The following is a 20,816-nucleotide window of genomic DNA, read 5'->3' on the forward strand; positions in this document are numbered from 1 at the left end:
TCCCTCCTGCATAAAATGGTAACTTAATAAAAAAGGAACAGCCACACTAAAAATATATTCCTTACATCTTAATGACTTTAATTGTTGATAAAAAGTTGCCAATAGATATAATTAGACAAAATAATTAGACAGTAATTTCAAAAATAACATTGTATTTTCATGGAATGCAAAAATTTCTTGGGAAAGAGGGAAGCCATGAATCAGGGCCAAAATATTTGTAAGGTGACTTTTTAAAACAGCATTTTTATTTCTAACTTTTGTGGCAAGGCTTATCTCTAACAGAGTTAAATGTATAACAGTTAACTAATTCAGACTGGGTTGCTTTATTTGCTGCGGCTGCCTTTTTTTTTTTTCCTTCCTAAATTTCCCAAATAAGTGAACTTTTAAGCGAACAAAAATAGCTGCTCTTGTGACATATTCTTTCTGATTTAGAAAATCTCAAGTACATTCTAATTAAGGTGAGTTTTCCTTCCCAAATAAGCTTTTAAACTTTGAATCAAATGAAACCAAGCACCTTGGTCCACTTCTCCTTCTGCCTTTTAGTATGTCATTTGAGGTGTCCCTTTGTCACCAGGCAGGTGAGTCAGCTCTTAGCATCTGACTGCACACAACACAGTCAGTGTGGTACAAAGTTTGATATGAGCCTTTTTGGCTTAAATCCCCTCAGAAGTCCCTAGGGTCTTAGAAAGCTGTGACGGTAACACAGCTCTGCAGTATGTACACAGATAAAAAGCACTGTAATTATGCACCTGTGGGTAACAAGCTGGGGTGGTAACTGGCTAGACACGAAGTAACTGTATGTGGCTCGGGTGGAGTGGGCCTTGAAGTACTGATGTTAGGCCCCTCCTTATCTGTGTAGGAGAGTTGCCTCATCTTTTTTAAAATTTTATTTTAATTTTTTGGTCATGGATCTCTCTGTATTCAGTAAAACCTATTTTCCTACATTTCCAGAAAAATACAGGCACACACTTATATTTTGCATGAGATTTTAGAGAACCCATAAACACCACATTAAGATTCCCTGCTTTGGAAGCTAGATTAGTTTGTTTTGTTTTGTTGACAAAGCTATACGGTAGGTTTCTGATAGATTTTCCCTGCCTACCAGATTTCTCTCCTCAAAATGGGAAACACCTCAAGGATAGCCAAGTGTCTGAGGTTAGACAGGTTATTCTTTCCCCAGGTGGTGGTACCGACCTGCTTTCTGAGCACATTTACTCCTTTTGGATTACATAGAATCATTCATCAATCATAATATAAAACCAATCCAAATGAAGGAAATGTAGAATGCTAATAGAATCCTGCTCCCACTTATGTCTTTGTCCTTAGAGACTATAAAGGAGAGGATTAGTTTAGTTTGAAATAGCATTCTTCAGGCTGAGTATAGAATCCAGGTAATCCCTGTAGAGTGTGTTGATCAAGCCACAAATGAAGCCTGTTACTGTGGCACTTAACTGTGCCGGGACATTTGTGGTATGGGTTCCTCTGCAACCAACCAGTTTTATTTTTAGTTTGGGACGAAGATGTAGGATGACTTGTTCTTTCCAGCTGTGGAAAAGTTTTGAAATGCCTCCCATTATTTGGGTACTTCTACTCTGCCTTACGGCCTTCCTTGCCCCTACCTAATTCTCAATTACTGTAAGTAGAATTACAAGTAAGAGTTCGTTCTGCTGATCTTTCTTATTTGTTTATTTCTTTGTGCATTGAATAAACCATAGAGAACTACACTCTAAGGAAGATATTTATACACACACACACACACATATATACACACACACATACACAGGTATGTGTATATATATGTATCAGGAAAATATATACTTAATAAAGATAATTATTTACGAGAAAGGCTGCTTTGAGATACCATGAATGCTAGTTCAGGCTGTCTTCATTTTGACTGGAGTCACAGTGGCTCAGAGAGGAAGAGGAGGAGGCCTTTCTTTGAAATAAGAATTAAGCTAAAGTCCCCATTTTTATAATCATCCATCCATAAATCATCTCATCAAAGACCTTAGTTTTATACTTGGAAAGTATCTGAGGAATTTTAGAATATAGATTCTGTCTGTCTTAATCCTAAATTTCTAACCACTGTTGTCTGATAAATCAGGTAAAGATCACTTGAAATACAGCAACAGGCAGTCCTCAAAATCAAACTAATGCATAAAGTTTGGATCTAGTCTTAAAAGAAACTTTTTGGAAAAATTCCCAAACTATAATTAGAAATTTAAGCATGATTGAAATTAGCAACAAGTTGTTGAGTATTTAAGTCTGGGTGATGGAAATGGCTAATTCCGGGCACCAATTGATCTGTCTTTTTATCTGCTTTTTTTCCTAAAGGAGAGACCACTACACCTCGGGCCATTCTGACAGGCCACGACTATGAGGTCACATGTGCTGCGGTCTGCGCTGAGCTGGGTCTGGTGTTGAGTGGTTCTAAAGGTAAACCTGGGATTCCTTCATAAAATATGGCATTTCTTGTGTCTTCTAGTAACAGATCAGCACAGATGACTTTGGTACTGTTTTCTCTAAAGCTGTGCTTTATTTATGGTAGCCAATACCACATGGGACTATTTAAATTTAAGTAAAATAAAAAATTCAGATCTTCAGTGGCACTTGCTACAATTCACCTGCTCAATATTCATATGTTCATGGTGGCTATTGTTTTGGACAGTGTAGATACAGAAAATGTCTATGATTGAGAAAGATCAATTGGATAGCACTGTTGTAAAGAGTTTAGGGAGCAGCTGTGGCTCAAGCAGTTGAGCACCTGCTTCCCACATGGGAGGTCCCGGGTTTGGTTCCTGGTGCCTCCTAAAGACAAAAACAACAACAACAAACAAGCAGAAGAAACAAACTAAAAAACAACTCAGAGGAGCTGATGTGGCTCAGTGGTTGAGTGCCAGCTTCCCACATACAAGACCCCCAGTTCAATCCCTAACCCCAATACCTCAAAAAATAAATAAAATAAAAAGATGTTTTATTATACAAAGATAGCCCATTAATTTTCTCATTTCTGTGAGGCAGGAACAAGGAACATTTTTGTATATTTGTTTATTCTTCTGAACTTTGGGTGGGTTCCATTGCATACCTGGGTAGGTTCTCATGGCCCAGACTGTTTTAATTTCCAAATCTCAAGGCCAGCAAGGGCTAGAATGGCATAGAAAATGGAATGGAAAGATACTTAAGCTAGTTTGCCCAGAGGTTTGCTCTAGTGGCATCATCATACATTAAGGCAAAAGATATTAAGCTTTCCAAGAGCACATCAAAAAGCTGACAGGAGCAGAGCTATTCCAATTCATTGCTTATTTCATTGTAACAGTCTGTTCACCTCTCTGTCTGCTCTGAGCTGAAGTCTGAACAAAAAAAAAAGTACTGTGTAATCTCAAATCTTTTAGAATTATGTGGTGAGGAAGCATAGAGTATTTGAGTTACCTTATCTGTGCCCTGCACTATAATTCTTACACCAGTTGACAAGGCTTATTAACTATTTAAAGGATTGTGTTTAAAAATTTAAGTTGGTCAACACAGTGAAATAGTAATGATAGCAAAAATTCTATAACTATTGCCTTTTTTTTTCCTTTTTATACTCAATTATTTCATACATCCTAAGTCAACATGAGATCTTGGACTGTATGTGTACAAATTAGACATGTATAGAAAGAACCTACTATGCTTCAGTCCACATAATACAGGACCATAAAAATGACTGAGCAAACTGAAGCCATGCAAAGTGATCTTAATAATCAACACGAGGGAAGCGGATGTGGCTCAAGCAATTGCGCTCCCACCTACTACATGGGAGGTCTGTGGTTCGGTTCCCAGTGCCTCCTAAAGAAGACAGAGAGCTGGCACGACAGGCAGGCACAGCAAGATGATGCAACAAGTGAAATAAGAAGAAAAACATGATGAGAGGCACAACAGAGCAGGGATCAGATGTTCCCAGTGCCTCCTAGAGAAGACAGGCAAGACAGTGAGCTGATGTGACAGGCAGGCACAACAAGCTGACGCAACAAGAGACACAGGAGGAAGAACACAAGAAACACAACAATGCAGGGAATGAAAGTGGCTTAAATGACTGGGCGTCTCCCTCCCACATCAGAGGTCCTGGGTTCAGTTCCCAGTGCCTCCTAAAGTAAACAAAGAAGACAGACAACATGTGCAGACAACTAGGGGGTGGGGAAAAATAATGATCAACTTGAAAATGTATGATTGTTCCATAATCTTTAAAAACTTGTCAAAGAATTAAAAACTGTCTTCCTCTCAGTTATAAATATATAGGGATATGAACAAATAATAACATTCATATTTAACTACACACTGGCTTAAAACATTAGAAAGATTGAGAATTTATTTTTTCTGAAAAACATGTCAAGACTAGTTTGATCAGTGTTTGCTGCCTTCTTGTCATCTAAATTAAGACACAGAGCAAGCATTTTTCCATGCCTTGGCAAATTGTCATCCTCCTTTCTAAGTTGGAAACATATCAGCTTCCAACATTTTATCCTTTGTACTTTTTTTTTTTAAATTTTTTAAATTTTTTAATTTTTTATTTATTTCTCTCCCCTTCCCCTCCACCCCAGTTGTCTGTTCTCTGTGTCCGCTTGCTGTGTGTTCTTCTGTGTCCATTTCTATTCTTGTCTGCAACACTGGGAATCTGTCTCTTTTTTTGTTGTATGGTATTTGTTTTAGCAGCTGAAACAGTAAGACAGCTTTTGGTACCAGAAAGTGGGGTACTGCTATGACAAATACCTGAAAGTGTAAAAGTAGCTTTGGAATTGGGTAATGAATAGAGGATGGAAGAATCATCAGGTGCTTGACAAAAAAAGCCTAGATTACTTTGACGAGACTGTTGGTAGAAATATAGGTACTAAAAGTATTCCCAATGAGGTCCTGGAAGGAAATGATAAATGTGTTATGGGAAACTGGAGGAAAGGTGATCCTTGTTATCAAGTGACAGAGTATATGGCAATATTGTTTTCTGATGTAGGATTGAAAGTGGAATTAATAAGTGTTGAACTTTGATATTTAGCTGAGGAAATTTCCAACCTAAGTGTGGAAGGTACAGCCTGGCTTCTCTTCTTAGGTTATGTAAAATGCAAGAGGAAAGAGATAAGCTGAGAATTAAACTCTTACCTACAAAGGGACTAGCAATTGATGATTGTGGAAATCCTCAGCCTATCCAGATAGCATGCTCTGAGATTAGGGCCGGAAGCAGCTCTGTCAGGGACCAACTTGAGCTTTCAGGAGGTGAGTCCCAGAGGACAGGGCTCCACATGAGGGCTCATCTGAACAGCCCTTTGCTAAAATGGGTGTCGTTGAACATAGATCCAGTTGGCCAATTCAGCAGCCTTCAGGACTGGAAATGCAGTTATCCAGGAAGGATCTGTGGAAAGTTCTATTGTCGGATAGTTTGGACCCATTTGAACTGCACAAAAAACCAATAAGGTTTTTGTGAAATTTATATGAACAGAAGAAATGTCTGAAAGGGCCAGAGAAGGGATGCTTTGAAGGAAGAATGACTTCAAGGGCAAAATCATGGGAGCAGAGGTCTGGACTGAAGATATCTCCTCAGGCCAAGACAGTGGGCCCACCCATGTATGGAAAGGGTGGATCCATCCATGCACTTGGAGGGGCAGGCATCCACCTGGGCTCTTGGAGGGGGCAATTCTTACACTTCATTGTTCAGGGAGACAGTGGCTACCACACAAATGCTTAGAAGTGCTCCATCAGGCCTGGAGGACAAAGAATCAAGCCTCAGATGGCTTTCAGATTTGAGATCTAATGGAATTTGTCCTGCTTGGTTTCAGACTTGTTTGGGACCCATGACTCCCATTTTCCTTCCAACTCTTCCCTTCTGGAATGAAAATGTTTATTCTATGCCTGTCCCACCATTGTATATTGGAAGGAGATAACTTGTTTTCTAAGTTTCACAGGTCCTTCCAAAAGAGGACTTTTGCCCCAGGATGGACCACACCCATAACTGATTTTGATGAGGCTTTGTACTCAGCGTTTTTTTAATTGAAATGACTTAAGGCTTTTGGGATGTTGTGATGGAATGAAGGTATTTTGCAAGTGGAAGAATATGTCTTTTGGGGTCCAGAGGGTAGACTATTAGGAATTGAATATGTGCCCCACAAAAGACATGTTCAAGTCTCAACCCCTGGTCCTGTGGGTGTGAACCCATTTTTAAATAAGACCTTTATAGATGTTATTAGTTAAGGTGTGACCAAAATGGATGAGATGGGCCTTAATCCAATATGGCTGAAGTCTTCATAAGCAAAGGAAATTGAACACAGAAAGAGAAGCCACAAGAAGCTAGAAGCTGGAAGAGAAAGGAGAGGACCTTGCCATGTGACAGAAAAGCCAAGGAATCCCAAGGATCAATGGCCGCCAGACCCAGAACACCAGTCTTCAGCTAGAAGGCATCATCATGCTGAAACCTCAGCGTTGGGCTTCTCTTTGCCTCAAAATCATGAGCCAATAAATTCCCACGTTTTAAACCAATCCACTGTTGGTATTTGTTTTAGCGGCCGAAAAACTAATAAATGGACTAATCCGGCTGCCAAGGAAAAGTAGCAGAAGGATCCCTACGTGAACTTGTTTAGGAGGCTAGGAGAGGGCGGGGGACTACCAGAGTCCTCCTTTCATTATAAAATAGCAGGCGGCAGAAGGGTATGGCCGAAGCCTAATTGTGAGAGCCACAGGAAGCAGCAGAACTGAAGAAGTGAGACGGAGGAAGGCGGCTTAGGCATTTGGAAGCAGCCCTCCCTGGCTCTCCCTGCCTAGGCCCACGGTGTTCTGAACCCTGGAGGCCCCTAGAGGCGCAGGCCGAGGTTCTCAGTGTGCCTGAAGGCAGCCCCACATCTGATTGCACCCCCAGTCTTGCTTGAAGCGATTCTTAAACTTTAAATTTGCCCTGTTCCTTTCTGAATTCCTACAGTTTATGTCACCTCTTGGCATAATGAATTTCCTAAAGTAACCTTCCTGTCTCTTGAAGAAATGTCAGCTTGAATGTGCATGGCTTGGCTCTCTCCTCCTCAAGTGGAAGGTGAAATCTGGCACACATGAAGAAGAGAGTTTACAAAATAAATTATAAATCTATAAGAGTTTTTACAACTGCAGTGTATTACCATAATTCTCTTTGATTTATGCTCATGATTCAGATCAAATTTTCTGTATTTATTTAAAAAATAACTTTGCCTTTGTTCCTCCCTCCCTCCCTCTTTATCAGAAGGACCATGTCTCATACATTCCATGAATGGAGACCTGTTAAGGACCTTGGAGGGCCCTGAAAACTGCCTGAAACCAAAGCTCATTCAGGCTTCAAGAGAGGGTCATTGTGTCATATTCTACGAAAACGGCCTCTTCTGTACATTCAGTGTGAATGGAAAACTCCAGGCCACTATGGAAACAGATGATAATATAAGGGTGAGTATCCTGTAGAATTGTCACATTCTAGATTTTTATCTCCATGTGTGGAAAATGAGGAGAGGGTTCACTAAAGAAACCTCTGTTTTTGAGATGTCCCAAATCTCTCTTCCAAGAATATCACCAGCTGGCATTTGGGCAAGGCTCATACGTGCCGCAGAGCTCAGCATGTCCTGGCTGTGCTGCCACACTGCTCGGCCAGAATTCTTGGTGTGTATGATCCCTAAGCAGGTTTTCTTAAGGGCTTGTGAAGCCGTTAGGTCACACCAAAAACAACTGAAGAGGTGGGTGGTGGGAGCCGCAGGATCTAATCTCCAATTTCATATCTTCATGGATAACAAACCAAAATTTGCAAATTTATGGGAACTGGACTTCAGATTATGATGTGAATTGGGCACACTTTTTTCCTTTTGATATACAAGAAACAGTAATGCCAGTGAAGCTCCCGGGGTATGGCATCATTTTCAGAACAGGGCTCCACAAGGGTTAGCAGTAGAGGAGAAGAGGAAGGCTGTGCTCTTGAAAGCCTGCTTTTCCAAGGTCCTTCTTTTCTCACTTCCAAGCTTCCTGCTGCAGATTAAGGTAAAATGAAGCTGTGGTTTTCCTATCATTTTCTGAAATGGGATGGAAGGAGGGCCACAGAGGCTGCTGCCCTCTGAGTGTGGCCTTAGGATGGCTCTAGACTTTTTACTCATTGCTATTCCTGACCCTGGGTGGCTTTGATGACATAAATCCTTCCACTTTCCCAAATCTCATCTGATCACCCTCTTCTCCCAAGGAAATACTGGGGTCAGGAAGCATTACAGAACAAAACCCTAACTATAGATTACATTGATCAAATCAAAAGTCCCTGCTGCTTCTGTATCCTAAGATTGATTTCTTAATTCAGTAAATGGGTTTCTTTTTTCTCTCTCTCCACATCTCTCCATTGCATTTTGCCTGCCTCCACTGCAAAGGCATATACACAGAGACATTCACACTCTTATTTTATTTTCCCTTCCTTCCCATAATACTTCATTTAAACCAAGTACACATCAGAGGATTTTCCTTTCCTCTTTTCTTTACAATAATAATGTTGATAATATGTCACTTTCAGTTGCGATTATATTGTCAGCTGCACTAATAAATCTGTAAAATAATTTGAAATCCCTTGCTGGCTGAAACAATTTCTGTGGCATTTCAGTTAGTACCAAAGGCTCTGGGAAGTTCCTTGAGGCACTCGAAGGGAGGGCTTTGTGCAGACTGATCGCACACATAGGCTTTTCTTCTTTGCCCTATAGCCATTGTTTTTTTCCTCTGTAATATCTCCCACTGGATTTTAGGCTTAAACAATCCGTCGCCTTTTCCCCAGCACTTCTGCACTTTATCATACTAACTTGCAAGTGGCAAGTGTGTGATTAAAGTGAGCGTGCCTAAAATGAGCACTACCAGCCACGGCTCCAGAGACAGGCACTTCCACAGCTAACTGCCCCCGGAAGAAAGGAAGGAAACCACTGGTTGGGAATATGAGGCATCACAGAGCAAAAATCTCGGGCTCCATCCACAGTCTGAGCCTGTGTAAGGAAAGGCAACCATGGAAACAAATTAGTCATCAGCTCAGACTAGAAATCAAGTTTCTTTGAAATACCAAGAACCCTGCAGGCAGGCGCCTGGGGAATCTCTGTGCTAATCAAGACTCTCCACCTGTTTGTATTTTAAAGGCCAGGCTGTTCAGTGGCATTTTGGTTACCAGCATATCATAGTACATCAACTATGCAATGTTTAGATGGCTTAAAAACTTAAATTTAAATAGGCAGCTTGCACAGAGCAGCAAAGTTATTTTTTCCTAAACAAAGGCTAACCACTATTTCACTCATAGGAATTCATTTATTTTCTTTTCCTGGGGCCATATTTTAGGATGTGGTTGTCCCCAGCAGACTACTGGACCTCTTTAAAAACCACTGCAGCTCTGGTGTTGTCCAACTCAGGTTTCCAGGGGATGAGATTACCATGTCTTAAAGTCTTAGTCACAACCCAACTGGATTCTTCGAGGTGTGTTAGAATTAAGAACTGTGTGGCTCCAGGATGCTGGTCAGCCAGTGCCAGCTGGCTCTTGCCTCCAGAGGAAGGTGACACGTGCTTCACGGGAAAAGCCAACGAAATATTGTTTTCACTTTGGCAGGTATCTGGCTGATTAAAATGTTTTGGATGCTGATAAATATATAGTCCTAAAAGTCCAGGCTTTATTTAATTCCAGACAGAACTAGGATTAGAGATTCTTTACTAGAACAAAGAGTTAAAGATTAATGGTTTTAATTTATGTTTTAATATAGCATTTACCCAGTATAAAGCCTCAAGTATAAAATTCCAGTGAACCACAACTGTAAGGTTAATGGATTTTCATCAGCTGAATTTTATAAGTGTAGCAAATAATTATTTGTCATAGTCTTCATTGCAATTCCCAGCTACCCCCTAGAGATCGCCATTTGTGAGATAGAGGAAAAAGATATTGATTTTTACTTATATTGAATAATCTTAATATTTATACTTGGTTAGTAAGATTTAGAGACTACTTCTTACATGTAACTATCTCCACACGTGGGTTTTTATTTTGTTAGATGTGTTTTTGTGTACCTGAGAATAATTTGTATTCTCAATAACAGTTGGCATTTAAAAGTGGATGTGGAGTGGCTATGAGACACTCCCTACTTGGCTATGAGGCTATTATTTTTTAAAAACATCATCAAAGGGTCAATTAAAAACTTAAGACAACTATACTAGAAGCCTGAATACAGAACAGTATGAATACAGTTTTCAGAAATTAGACTTTTTCCCTCTGGCTTGCTGTACAATTCATATTACTATGTTCACTGTAGTCAGGTGGACCTAAGAGTACAGGTGTTTTGCAGTTTTAGAACTGCCGTCGTCACCCAGCTAAACAAAGGGGTTTGTATCTTAATAAGCTAAGAAAAGAGAGAGGAGGAAGAAGAGATGAAGGGGTAACAGGATTGGCTTTTGGAATATGGAGGGACCTTTTTTATCAGGGGTCAGCAAATATTTTAAGGAACAGAGAATAAATAGTTTAGGCTTTGTGGGCCATATCGTCTGTTGCAACTGTTCTTGAAAGCAGCAGCGTTCCAATAAAACTTTATTTATGGACAGTGAAACTTGAAATTCATACAATTTTCATGTACCAGAGTATCATTCTTCTTTTGATTTTTTCAACTTTCTTTCCTCAACCACTTAAGATTTTTTATTTATCTCCCCTTCTCCTCCCTCCACCCCTCCCCCCCCCCCATTGTCTGCTCTCTCTGTCCATTCCTGTGTGTTCTTCTGTAGGAATCTGTGTCTCTCTTTGTTGCGTCATCTTGCTGCATCAGCTCTCCATGTGTGCGGCGCCATTCCTGGGCAGGCTGCACTTTCTTTCGCAGTTGGCAGCTCTCCTTACGGGGCGCACTCCCTGCATGTGGGGCTCTCCCACACAGGGGACAGCCCCTGCTCTCCTTGCGCGCATCAGCGCTGCATGTGGGCCAGCTCATCACACAGGTCAGGAGGCCCTGGGTTTGAGCCTTGGACCTCCCATGTGGTAGGCGGACGCCCTATCCGTTGGGCCAAATCTGCTTCCCCTACAACCACTTAAAACACTTAAAAATGTTAAAAACAGGCAGTGGTCTGGATTTGACCCATGGGCCTTAGTTTGCTCCCACCCACCCCATCCCCTTTCGTGTTACATGATTGAAGAGCCAGTTCAGTGTTGGCACTGCTGGGTCAGCACTGGCAGGAAGGGACAGACTGCTGTTCTAGCAGATTTGCACTCATAGACCCCTGGGACCCGTCAGTCCTGGGGCAAGAAGGAAATCCCTAACCTCGGGTTTAGGGACTTCCTTCTACCCAACGGCTCTAAAACCCCCCTGGCCTAGCACAAGTGCTAAAGCTCTTGGTCTCTGACCTTGGCCTGTGGAGCCCAGAGGCAGCAGTGCCTGGGGGTACGCGGTCAGCTAACATTGTCTGCCCAGCTGGGGTTCCAGACAGGCTGCGCACAGCCAACGCACACCTGAAGAGATGGTCAGGAGGCCCCTCCTCTTAGAGCACAGGCCCAGTCTGAAACACACACGATTCAAGTACTTGGCATACATCTGGAAAAGTTTACTGTCTCATCCTTACAAAACAAAAACAAAACAACTTAAGCCTAACTCCATTTGATTTTTTGAAAAATGGCAGGTATTCTATGAGTTAGGTTTTCTTACAAACCCCTTGACTCCTACACACACTCCTTCTCTCCTCCCTGCACTGCACTAGCTGACATCGTATAGGAATTAATCAGCCACAGGGTGGGAGCTGGCGTTGTCCTAAAGCCACACCTCAGTCACACTCTGCTGTGTCCCGCAGGCCATCCAGCTGAGCCGGGACGGGCAGTACCTGCTCACGGGAGGAGACCACGGTGTGCTCACGGTCTGGCAGGTGTCTGACCTCAAGCAGCTCTTTGCCTATCCAGGCTGCGATGCCGGGATCCGGGCCATGGCCCTGTCTTACGACCAAAGGTAAGATGGGAATCGTGGTCTCCTAATGAGGGGTGTAGTCAGTGGCTGACGGAAGCACTGGGTTGTGGAGGCCACCTGGACGATCAGAAAGGCCAGTGGCATGTTTGCATTTCCAAGGGTACTTTTTTAAAAAGTGATTTTCTTTGAGATGGCATTCTTGGATAAAGGCTGGGTTTGCCTGGAACAGACAGGATTTGAGTAACAAAGGCTGATTATATTTCTGTAGAGTTTTAAATTTTTAAAAAGTAATTTAAAAAAATAAAATATGAAGAGCTGTAAACATGCTTAATGCAGAATGCCTTAATGTCTGCCCCTGAGGACTCAGCTGAGAGATTTGGCTTATTTCCTAATTTCCTAAAACCTCCCAGGGTGAATTATGGGAGTGAGTGTTCATCTTTACCTGGCAGTTTATGTCCTTTTAATATACATTAGCCCATTTCAGTTCCTGATTCTGATATGAGGTACCAGGAAGGACACTGAATGTGGTTTGACTGCTAAGGGCTGATCCTAACCAAGCCACGCAGAGGACGGTCTAAGATAAGGCTGTGCCTTAGAGCAGCTCCGAGGGAGGTGGCGGTCAACTGCCCATCTAACTGCAGCCTCTCTGTCCCGCTGTCACCTCCTCAGGGACAGGAGAGCAAGCAGCAGCAGCTTCTTTCTTCCGTGGACATTTCAAGGAGTCACCATGTTCTGAAGACTAGACCCTTATCCAGAGCATGGCAGACCTAGAATATTCCTCTATGTCCCAAATTATGGTCAACACCTGTTACTCTTCTTTGATTATGTACCTGTCAGAGGTGATCGTCTCTGTCACTTGATTGTGTGCTTCTTCCTCCACAAGCAGTTACTCTGAGGTCGTGATTCTTTCCCGTGGTTCCAATGCCACTCCAGGCCAGCCCTCCCCCTTAGAAAGTACCAGGCTGTTCACGTGTGTGCTGTGCGTTCTGCCTGTACTGGTCCTTTGAGTGAAAAAGCAAGCCGGGGCTGACATCCTCGTGGAGATGAGGCTAGGGGCAGCACTCTGAGCTGGCTCACAACTGCATTTTAGTCATCAAAAACCACACCTAAGTGCTCACAAACGCAGGTTTTACTGCCATCTTCTATATTTATCTTGTAGATTTGGGGAGAGCAGTTCTTCTTTAGTAAAGGCCCTGAGGACACAAACAGGTCTGTAAACCTCCTCTCTTCTCTGTTTCTTCCAGGTGCATCATCTCCGGCATGGCCTCGGGAAGCATCGTTCTGTTCTACAATGACTTTAACCGGTGGCATCACGAATACCAAACCCGCTACTGAGGAGTCACCCCATGGCTCTACCCAAAGCTGGCAGGAGACAGACCCCAGAGCACTGTTCTCTTAGAAATAGCTATTACATCTGAATGTAACTTAGATTTGCTCTAAGAAGCAAAATATTTTTTAAAGTTAATTGCTATTTTTGTAGACTTTGCTTGACTTTTGGGGGGGGGGAATAGCAAAGCAGAAAATTGGCTGCTGGGTTCTGTAGTTTAAAAAATAAAATCTATATTTTTAGTCATAATGAGAAGTCTATTTTCACCAATTATGGAAACTTCCAGTGAAGCAAGGAAAACCATATTCTAGCTATATTATGAACAATCATTTCCCATTTATCTGTAATATTGAGAAATATGTGATTTTAATAGGAAATGGATGATGATACTGAAATAGGGGAGTTTTATGTACTTTGGGTTCTGTGTTTTTCCAAACAATTGTACTTCTTCAGCACTGAAATTTCTGGAGTTTAAATAGTAATGTTTAGATGATGGTAAATGTAATTTAAAACATTTCAATGACTTATTTCTATCAATATTATTCTTTAAGCATGTTGTAGACCTAGGAAATTACGGTTTGGGGGAGGCTATCTTACTTTACTGTGTGGTTAATATTAAGGATCTAATATTAGAGCAGGTGTAAAGTATTTTACGTCTTTGGTTTTTTCCCCTGGCCTTTCGTCTTCATACTGCACCAAAATGAAACGATGGAAACTGTCTTAGACATATAGCCTTTGTTTTACTTAAAGTTAATGCAAGTACCAAAGCCTCCCTGAGGTGGAACCGTGACTGTGACTGGGCCCCAAGGCAGAGCCTCGCCCAGGCTGGAGAGCAGAGCCCACCAGGTGCTGCATCAAGCAACACCCTTTTCTATTTGTTATTAAGTCTCCACCTTCCTTTGGATTAGCAATTTATACTAAGAAACAATGATATTTTGGTGTCGTATAATTCTACTTTTCTAATAGGTTGCTTTGTGGAATTCTGTGAAAAATATTTGAGAAAGGGCATTGCATAAATAAAGTCTTTGTATGTTGTGAACCTTGAGTTGAATTTGCCATTCCATCTCTACCTCTTTTGCAAATTACTGAAGGAGGTCCCTTCTTTCCTACATATTTAGCTATCTTTCCAAAGACTGGAATGGAAAAACTCAATTTGACATAGAAAAAGACTAATAAAATAGCGTCAGTAATTGAATTGTTGGAAATCTCTTTGTCATTCCTAATTTTTAAACATTGATAAATCAGTAGCAAAGAAAAGGTCAAACTGGTTCTGTCAGAGTTTTGATCAATAATTAGTAAGAGAGAGACTCTGCTGAATGAAAGCAGGAAGCTGGACCTTTTCTGGCCAGAAGTCTCCCTCTTACTAGGACTTCCCCAAATGAGAAGACTAAATCTGTATCTGACAAATGACTAAGCACGGGATTTTATGTGCTCTCTCATCGAAGATACACCATTACTTTATAAACCATTAAGAAAGAACACAAAAGACAATAGATGGTAAATTGTGGGCATGGTAGGGTGAGTACATCCTGGAATCAAAAGAAATATGTGAGTTACTAAAATTAACCAACTAAATATCCTCACCAGTATTACTTTTGAGATGAATATGATACTCTGGAAACTTTAGGGAAGATAGAAGAAAAAAATTAATGATGCCTAAGTTATATGCCAGACTTAAGGATATTCAACTACTCCATTTTAAGAAGCCTAAAGCAAAGTTAATAAAGCAGATTCCTCTTGAAACCAAAAATAATCAGTGCCTCCACTGATTTCTTATTAAAACTTAAATTCTACAGTACTGGAAAATTAAATGAAAGTAAAGTAAGATTTCAAACAACATACAGCTGGCATCAACACAAGGGCTTAATGACAGAATCTGTGTTCATACTAGTATTTGCTAGGGTCTACTCAATATTCCCTTATTTTATCCAATTTTAACTACTTTTAAAAAACCATTAATTCAAATGAATGTAAACCAGTTAGGAAAAGAAAGTCCAAGTACAGGTGACATGGAGATGAAACTGAATGGCAAGGCGGGCCCATTCGGCAGGTGGGTTGTCCTTGCAGTATGTTTGGTTTACGTGGGGGGAACTTGAGGCAGGTGTTAAGCCACATTGCCTCAAGGAATTAAGATTTCTCTCCCTGGTAGTATTGATTCTTACTGAAATATATCCAGTCAAGGCCCTGAAGCTCTGTAATCTAAGAAAACATGAGGATTTAGAAATAGAGAACATGAAAATCTGACAAACACATTGATACGAACTTGGAGACAATTCACTCTAAGATGAGACACTTACTCCTAAATTCACCAAATATCCATTAATAAATGTTTTTTAAAATTAAGTACAATAAAAGGAACTAATTTGCCTATTGAAATAACATAATACAGTTCTACTCAACAAAATGGAAAAAAGTTAAGATTCACAGTATCCTGCACGGGAACTTGGCAGCTGGACATAGGACTTTAGGTCCCTAGCTTGTAACCTGGGACTACTTTCAGGTTTGGCTCTAACAGCAGAGCAAACAGAAGGCGCAGGGTCCTGACCACTCACACCGGTGCCGTGGTTTCCCCCCCCTCCCAGTGAGAGGCAAAGAGGTGGCAGTGGTCACAGAAGTCAAGTTTACAGGAGATGGCCCCGTGATGCAGCCGCTCGACATCCCTTTTCCAGCCTCTCCAAGGAGAAAAAATGTTCGGCTCACAGCTTCGTTCAGCAAATATAAGTAAATGAAATCAGCCAGTGACCAGATTGCCCTCCTAAGATACTTGGAAGTAAGGTTGGATATTTTCCTTAGGTATCTCTGACACTTTTTGACAGACTAGCATTTCAAGAGCTCCTAACCATGCAAATCATGGGCCTTGTTTGGCCCTTCCTAGTGCTCCAGAGCCTCCCGCATTCTCCATCACTGCTAAGGAACACAAAAGACAACACAGTGATACAAAAGGGTGCCTTCTGACTCAATTGTTTCATCTAAACAATTGGAAGAACCCCTCCACTGAGCTTGGTGGGGAAGTTTTGCCAGCAACTTGTGTGAAGTACAGGGTAGCGGCCGGCCCCAGAGCGTCACGTCACATAAAATCGTGTTCACCAACACAGAAGAAGGGGGACATGCCTTAAATTTCAAAATCTGCATAAACCATACACATCAGCAAATGATGCCAGTGCCTCTCATTGGCTCCTGCCCTAGCACGGTTAGAGGGAAAGAGTTCTGTACCGCCCGCCTAGTTACACCCCTATTTTGTAGAGTCGAGTCTAATAATGTGGGCTTCAAGTTGTAAGGGGAACAGGGAGGCGGGGAAGTCTCAAAACTTCCCACTTCAAAGAAGGAAGGAAAAGAAAAAAAGAAATTCTTCTATATCCTCTCAGATGAATGGGAGAAACTGCATGTTGGATCTTTCTTTTTGATAGATCTGAAACCTGAGTCCATGATGCATTTTCCCAGTGGGTTTAATATATTTCTTGGCCTCCCTGAAGTCATGAAATCACTATTTAAAAACCCAAGGCTACTATTAATGACACTGGCACATCACTCCCCACCTTTACTGCTCTGAACCAGCAATGCAAATTGCTGACACCCAGGCACATCACATTTTTCTCTGTCATGAAAATGAGTGTGGTCTGGCCTTTAGGCCAGCTATCCTCCTTGAGCAGGGAGGAAGGCCATCTGCAGAGGTCCCTGTGAATTCAGAGACCTCTTTAGTCATACGCCAGAGACATGAAGGGAATTATTTTTCTGTCTCGTTTAGCAAAACTTTTTCCTTGCCAAGAAAACAAGATTTTGGGGCAACTGGGTAGGCATGTTATTTCCTTGTACCTGGCAGGAAGAAGCTGGCTGCTTTGCAGCTTTGGTCTTGGTTAATTTGAAACACATTCCCCAGATCTGACTCCACCTCAGCACCGACAGGGACCCAGTTCTCACAATTCACCAAACACACATGAAGAAACCCTCTGGGCCACATTGAAGGCCTGTGGTGCCAGGTCCACCCAAAATGAAAGGGGCATGCATTTGGAACCAAAAACCTTTGGTTGTCTCTGTATCAGACAGACCTTTTTTCCCCCCTTCTCCGTAGCCATTCAATGATAACAAACTTCTACAGCAAACTTTTAGTCTCAGGCTTTGCATTTTACCATAAGAGAGCCCGTTGGAACCCACTGGCAAAACTAACCAGCATCTCTCTGGAGGAACTGCTCTCTTTTTTAGATTTGAATAGCCACAAGAGTCACAAACCACTGCTTCTGAAACGTCTTCACCTCCTAGATAAATCACAGCACCTGGCCGGGTGCCACCCCCGCCCCCAATTTGCGATGCAGAAATCCCACCCAAGAACCTCGAAGGGCCCTCGTCGCAGGGGCATCTGTCCTGGAGCAGGAGCAGCAAGTTCCAGCTCCAGCAAGCGTGGATGAGTTACTTGGCTTTTGTCAGTTCCTTTTTACTTACTAAATGGGGATATTAGCACATACCCCTCAGGGCTGTTGGTATAGCTCAAATGAGATAGGATGAAGTACCTCATAAATTGTAAAGTTTTGTGATCATTATTATTAGCAGCTAGGATTTCCAAGAACTAGGTTATCACTCTTTTACAAGGCAACTGATTATCACTGGACAGCTCTGCTATTTGATTCTTCTTCCAACTCTGCCCTGAAATCTGACCCCTTGTGCAGCCTACCCCACTGATGGAGCCGCCATCCAGAGCCACCAAAGTAAGTCTACACCCTTTTCTATACAACAGCCCTTCACAAAGCCACAGGCATCTAGCGCATGCGCCTCTAGCTTTCTCTAATTAGTATTTGACAGATTTTCTACCAATCTTTGACCGCTGTGGCTTCAAAGCCCCTCACCACTCTGCCGCCCTCTGAAAGGCGCCCCTTGCTTTATCTGCCCCACACAAAACGAGGCCTCTGACGAGCCCCTGGCTCCACGTCCTGCCCGTGTCTGCAGAACCCTCATGACGCAGCTGAAGATCATGTCAATATTAAGCAGCTCTGGTGCCTCTCAATGAGTTCGTGATCATTTAAATTCTCTCCAAGCCCAGATCTGTCACCTGAAGCAGTGCACCTCAAGACCGTAGGCAGCTGTGTAATAGAAAGCAGGACTTCATGTCACAGGCTTGGATCAGTGTTCTGACAGTGGACAAGCAACACAACGGATACACGTTCTCTATCATCGTCCACGTGATACACCAAAAAAACAAACAAACTCAACCAGGATAAGAACTAAGACTGCGAGCTGGTGGCCGCCTCCAGAGCTGCCCTGTCCAGCATGGCAGTCACTAACCACATGTGGCTATTAAACACCTAAAAAGTGACCAGTCCAAATTGAGATGTATAAATGCACACAGAGTTTCAAAGACTAAGCACCAAAAAAAACCCAAAACTACAAATATCTCAATGATTTTTTTGTATTGACCACATATTGGTGGATATGTTGGATATACTGGATTAGATGAAGCATATTAACATTAAGCGGAGGGGAACAGATGTAGCTCAAGTGGTTGAACAGCTGCTTCCTATAAAGGTCCTGGGTTCAATCTCTGGTACCTTTTAAAAAAAATGATGGGGAGTGAGTGTAGCAGGTTGAGTGCCTGCTTCTCATGTATGAGGTCCCTGCTTCAATCCCCAGTGCCTCCTAAAAAAAATAATATCAGTTGTTCCTATTTTAAAACTGTGGTACTAGGAAATGTTAAGTTCGGTGCCTTCAGCAAATGTCTCTAGGGCAAGAGGCTGCCAATGGGCACTGGTCCCAGCGGCTGGTCTGTCCTGACCCATCCTTGCCCCCTCCTAACTCACAGTTCACCTTCTGATCCATGAAGACATGCTGGGCAGGAGTTGCCAAATGCTTTCATTCCATATGTTTCTGTCAAAGCAAACCCTTTTTAAAAAAGAGAGAGAGACACTTTATCTACCCGATTGCCGTACCCGGCAGGCCGCCCACACTGGCTTCTGCAGGTCACCCCTGCCCCTTCCTACACCTTTTCAAAGGTTAGTTCTCCTTAGATGCTGAGCTCAGTTTGAGTAAACACATGTCATTCCCACTGTCAGGAGCCCAGCAGTGAAGCACCTGCCTTTAATTTGGATTCTGGGGACAGAATTAGAGTTCAATAAAAGTTTGCTAAACAAATGAGCAAACGAGCAATTTGCTGCGGCACTGGGCCCTTTACTTAGGAACGTTCAGTAGGTGACCCCTCCCCTCCAGGCCCCGACTTCCCCCCGGATGACAGGCTATGGAGTCAGGAAAACACAGAACTGCTTCTTGTCTGTCTTTCCCACTAGTCGTACGACCTTGGATATGTTACCTAACTCCTTGGTTCTTCCTTTACTACCACATACTGCTCCAGGTTTTTGTGGGACTAAGGTAATTACAAAAGGTTGGCCACGCAGGGCCTGCCCACCCAGTGAGGACTAGTCCGGCCTCCCTCCTTTCTTCCCCCACCTGCCCACCCCCTCCTGGGCCACCCGCCTAGGATGGGAGCACGTGCGGGGCGATCACGTGCGGGGCAAGCAGGTGCTTCTCTGCCCTGGCACCAGCCCCAGCACTGCCCTGGCCCTTCGGTCTCCTGAGCCTCAGTAAATGTCTTAGAGCCTCACAGTTCAGGGGGGGTGTTGGGATTCTGACCAGTTCCAGAGCACTGTTCCCTCACTCTTCATTTTTCTTCCTCCTTTATGTTACCTTATCCCTTCCATTAACAAAACTCTTTCTGTTGGAAGCTATGAATTACCTTTTAACTAGTTAGTGAGAAGACAGACCAGCAGAATGTTCCAGACCTTTACCTCCTGGCTTTTTGGAAACGGCCCTCCTCCTGCAGGCAGCCCCTGAGCTGTGTGACTGGCCTCTGGCCACAGCTGATGGGACCAGGGCCCCACATCAGCCCAAGGGAAATCCCACAGCCCCGACCAACCGGACCATTCGTCCTTCAGCAAGTGGAGCCAAGAGATCCAGAGCCCAGTTAGAAGGCTTTGCAGCCTGGAGCTGTCAGGTCTTGAGGGGTTGGAGACAGTAAGCCAGAGCCACAGGCAGGCATTATGAGGGAACAAAGATGCCTGCAGAGGAAGCCAGACCTTGTGATGCACTGCAAGAAGCAGAGACAGTGCAAAGTGGATGTGGCTCAAGCAGTTGGGTGCCCACCTACCACATGGGAGGTTCGGTTCCCAGTGCCTCCTAAAAAAAAAAAAAAGGCCCCAGAGAGCAGACAGTGATCGAAAAACAACAAGGCAGTGGGGGGATGGGGGGAGGGGTGGAATAAAAACAAAAAAGCAGCAGAGGCAGGAGGTTGCACAACCTCTGAGAGGGAGACAAGCCACCAGCTGCCCCAGCTCCCCTGAAGCCTGACCTCCCTGGATCTGTGAGATTCCTGTTGTACACAAAATAACCCCTACTGATTCTTGAGCTTTTGCTGAGTGGGTTTCTCACCTGTCACCAAACCATCCTGGACATGAACACATCCCGTGTCCTTCCCAAGTTTCAGTCTCTCCCCCACCCGTGGCCCCGAGACTTAGCAGAAAGACGCGAGCAGCGGCCGGGGCCGAGCGGGTGTGCTTTCATCACATCTTTCGCAAACCGGAGACACAGAAACCTCTGCTCACCCCTGA

The 20,816-nt window shown here is 43.1% G+C and overlaps 1 protein-coding gene across 4 annotated transcripts in view; it reads left to right on the forward strand.

Moving 5' to 3' along the window:
- LRBA (LPS responsive beige-like anchor protein) overlaps positions 1-14,269 on the forward strand; it is an 891,557-nt gene extending 877,288 nt beyond the window's left edge. For all 4 annotated transcript variants that reach the window (XM_058282502.1, XM_058282620.2, XM_058282452.2 and 1 more), the window contains exons 54-57: positions 2,335-2,436; positions 7,229-7,425; positions 11,794-11,945; positions 13,148-14,269. In XM_058282502.1, coding sequence (XP_058138485.1) covers positions 2,335-2,436; positions 7,229-7,425; positions 11,794-11,945; positions 13,148-13,238 — 542 coding nt within the window. In that variant the 3' untranslated portion in view covers positions 13,239-14,269. The remainder of the gene's footprint in view (positions 1-2,334; positions 2,437-7,228; positions 7,426-11,793; positions 11,946-13,147) is intronic.
- Positions 14,270-20,816: the final 6,547 nt, after the last annotated feature.

This window comes from Dasypus novemcinctus, chromosome 1 (assembly GCF_030445035.2).
Source record: "Dasypus novemcinctus isolate mDasNov1 chromosome 1, mDasNov1.1.hap2, whole genome shotgun sequence".
Classification (NCBI taxonomy): domain Eukaryota; kingdom Metazoa; phylum Chordata; class Mammalia; order Cingulata; family Dasypodidae; genus Dasypus; species Dasypus novemcinctus.